A 2,664-nucleotide genomic window follows, 5' to 3' on the forward strand; every position below is an offset into this window, starting at 1 on the left:
GCAAATCCTTTTCTGCTCCCATCTTACCAATGGGGGAAAAAAGGCGCCTTTATGCAGAACTGTGTGTTCATTTGTAAACGACTCTGCTGGGAAGCCCGTCTATCCCATTTTGCTGTGAAGCCAAGTTCCGGACTAGTCCAAAATGCAGCCTTGAATCCTCCCTGTTCATCAGCACACACCCCAGAAGTTTAAGATTATTTGGAAGAAGTCAAGCTTTGGTTTCACTGTCCTTTCTCCATGACAAATGAAGTCACAGGTCAGAGCTATTTCAGTCTTCCCTCCAAATTCCCAAGCGTCTCTGCGGGCCCATGCGGGGCCCTACAGCTCTTTCTCACCGGCCTCACCGTTGTCACTGAGCTGTGTCTGTCTCCTCTGCTGCACCAGCTGCTTGTCTAGTTCCCGGAGCTGCTTCAGAAAGCCCCGGTTGGGTAGGACACAGCGGTTCTTGGCCACCTGTTGAATGGCGTCCACCAGGGTCATGTTCCTGTGGATCATCAGGTAGGCCAGGACTAGTGTCGCCGACCTGCTGCGGCCCATGACGCAGTGAACCAGGATCTTATCTGAAATGGAATGGGGAGAAGAGGCACCAAACTGTGCTAGTAATCATTGCATTCTTCACCACCATGCACTCTCGGGGGTCGGGGTGAGGGGAAATACCAATTTCCCTTAAGAATATCTTTGATGAAGCAGTAAAAATTAATTTATCAAATTTCAGCCCTTGGTCGCACTTCTTAATATTCTCTGTGATGAAATGGGATATTTGCATGAAGCACTTGAGCTGCATATCAGAGTATGATGATTATCTCAAGGAAAAGCACATGAGAGACTGAGTTGCAAGCTGAATTAGCCACTGTTTCAGGAAAACATCATTTTTACATAAAAGAATGAATGACAGAAAAGCCATGGTAATTCAAACTTGGGTATTTGGCAGACTTTTTCTCAAAAGTGAACAAAGTGGGCCTGTCATGTCAAAGAAAACAACTGACAGTATTTATTGCCAGTGATAAAGTGCAAGCTTTTGAACAAAAATTAGAATCTTGGAAAACTTGTATCTGTCACTGTCAAGTCGACAGTTTTCCAATACTTTTAATATTTTTCTGTTAAGAGCAGTGGTGATATTAAAAATGTGGCTTTTTAAAAAAAATAATGTACAATGAAACGCGTCAACATTTAGAGAATCTACATGACTTAGTAAATCAGTATTTTCCAAATGACCAATGAGGGACCTTACAAAATAAAGAATGGGTAAAAAAATCCATTTGAAGTGCAAGACAGGCAAATGAATTCTCCTGTGAAAGGGTATGAAGTTTATTGATAACAGCTTCAGATTCTACATCACAAATAGCCTTTAAGAAGCTGCCATTTGTCAAGTTTTTCTGTAGTATCAAGAAAAATATCCACAATTATCTGAAAAGGCTATTAAAGTATCCTTCCTTCCACTAGTAACATATCTGAGTGAGGCTAGATTTTCTTAATATATATCAACCAAAACAATATATCACAAGAGATTGACTGCAGAAGCTGATAAGATTGCAACTGGATTCTAATAAGCCTAACACTGAAGAGATTTGCAAACATGTAAGTTAATGCCACTCTTCTCCCTAACCTTCTTTTGGAAAATATAATTTTTCATAAAAATGTTAATATGTAATAGTTCAGTTCATTATTTTTGAATGAATAAATATTTTTTAATTTTTCAGTTTTTCTAATAGGGTAAATATTGACAGATATAACCTACATAAACAAAAGCTCTTTGAGGTCTTCAATAATTTTTAAGAGCATAGAAGGGATCTGAGACCAAGACGTTTGAGAACCGAAGATCTAGAAGTCTTTTTCTACGAGGGAGAAAAACTCCCTTTGGCCACTACCACAGCAACAGCTGGGCTCAGCTGAGAAGCTGTGATGTGGAGCAGTTTCCTGATCCTTTGAGCCTCCATTTGGTGGCGATCTAGAGCTCACATAGTGAGCATCAACACACTTTATCTCATTTCATCTTTAATACAACCTTCAAGGTTTCATTGTCATCATCCCTGCTTTGCAGAGAAGGAAGCATGCCCAGAGAGGTGGAAAGACTTGCCAGAGGTCACCCAGAAAGCTGATGCCAGCACTAGAAATCATTCAAGGCAACATGTTATTAAGGCCCTACTGTGTGCTGGCCACTGGCCACTGTGCTCTGGGGACAAAGTAATGTGATTAGGCTCTCTGGCTGTCCCCACCACTGCCAACCCAGGAGCCACTCTCTCCTGATGGGATCTGTCTCCTGGAGTTGAGCTGACTGGGGCACCTTGAGCTATGTGAACCCTGGTTGTCTCTATTCCTGAGTCTCAGGCCTGAGGTCTTTAGGATGACCAAAAGACACTCATGGACATCCTTGGGTTTATGGAACATCACAGGATACAATAACAGCTTGGAAAGAGTACTTGCGAATGAATGTGATTCTCCTATGTTCCTCTCACCTTCGTCGGGAGACCATGTCCAGGGCAGTGGTGATGGTCGGCAGCCAAGGCAGCATGAAAAATCCAAAAGGCCCTGAACACTGGGCACCAGGATTCTCTCTCTTTACCCACCTTGGCTGGAGAGGCCTGCGCACAATTCTCAACAGTAAGGACTCTACTGATGGCCTCTTCGCACACAGGGCTGGCACAGAGAAGTGCTCCATGAAGA

General features: G+C 42.8%; 1 protein-coding gene across 1 annotated transcript in view; it reads right to left on the reverse strand.

Moving 5' to 3' along the window:
- Window positions 1–287: 287 nt before the first annotated feature.
- The window catches only part of DUPD1 (dual specificity phosphatase and pro isomerase domain containing 1), a 24,017-nt gene continuing 21,640 nt past the window's right edge, over window positions 288–2,664 (reverse strand). Inside the window, exon 3 of the mRNA XM_011355297.1 lies at window positions 288–560. Within this exon, the coding sequence (XP_011353599.1) occupies window positions 319–560 (242 nt within the window). The 3' untranslated portion in view covers window positions 288–318. The remainder of the gene's footprint in view (window positions 561–2,664) is intronic.

This window comes from Pteropus vampyrus, unplaced genomic scaffold, assembly GCF_000151845.1.
Source record: "Pteropus vampyrus isolate Shadow unplaced genomic scaffold, Pvam_2.0 Scaffold20, whole genome shotgun sequence".
Taxonomy (NCBI): domain Eukaryota; kingdom Metazoa; phylum Chordata; class Mammalia; order Chiroptera; family Pteropodidae; genus Pteropus; species Pteropus vampyrus.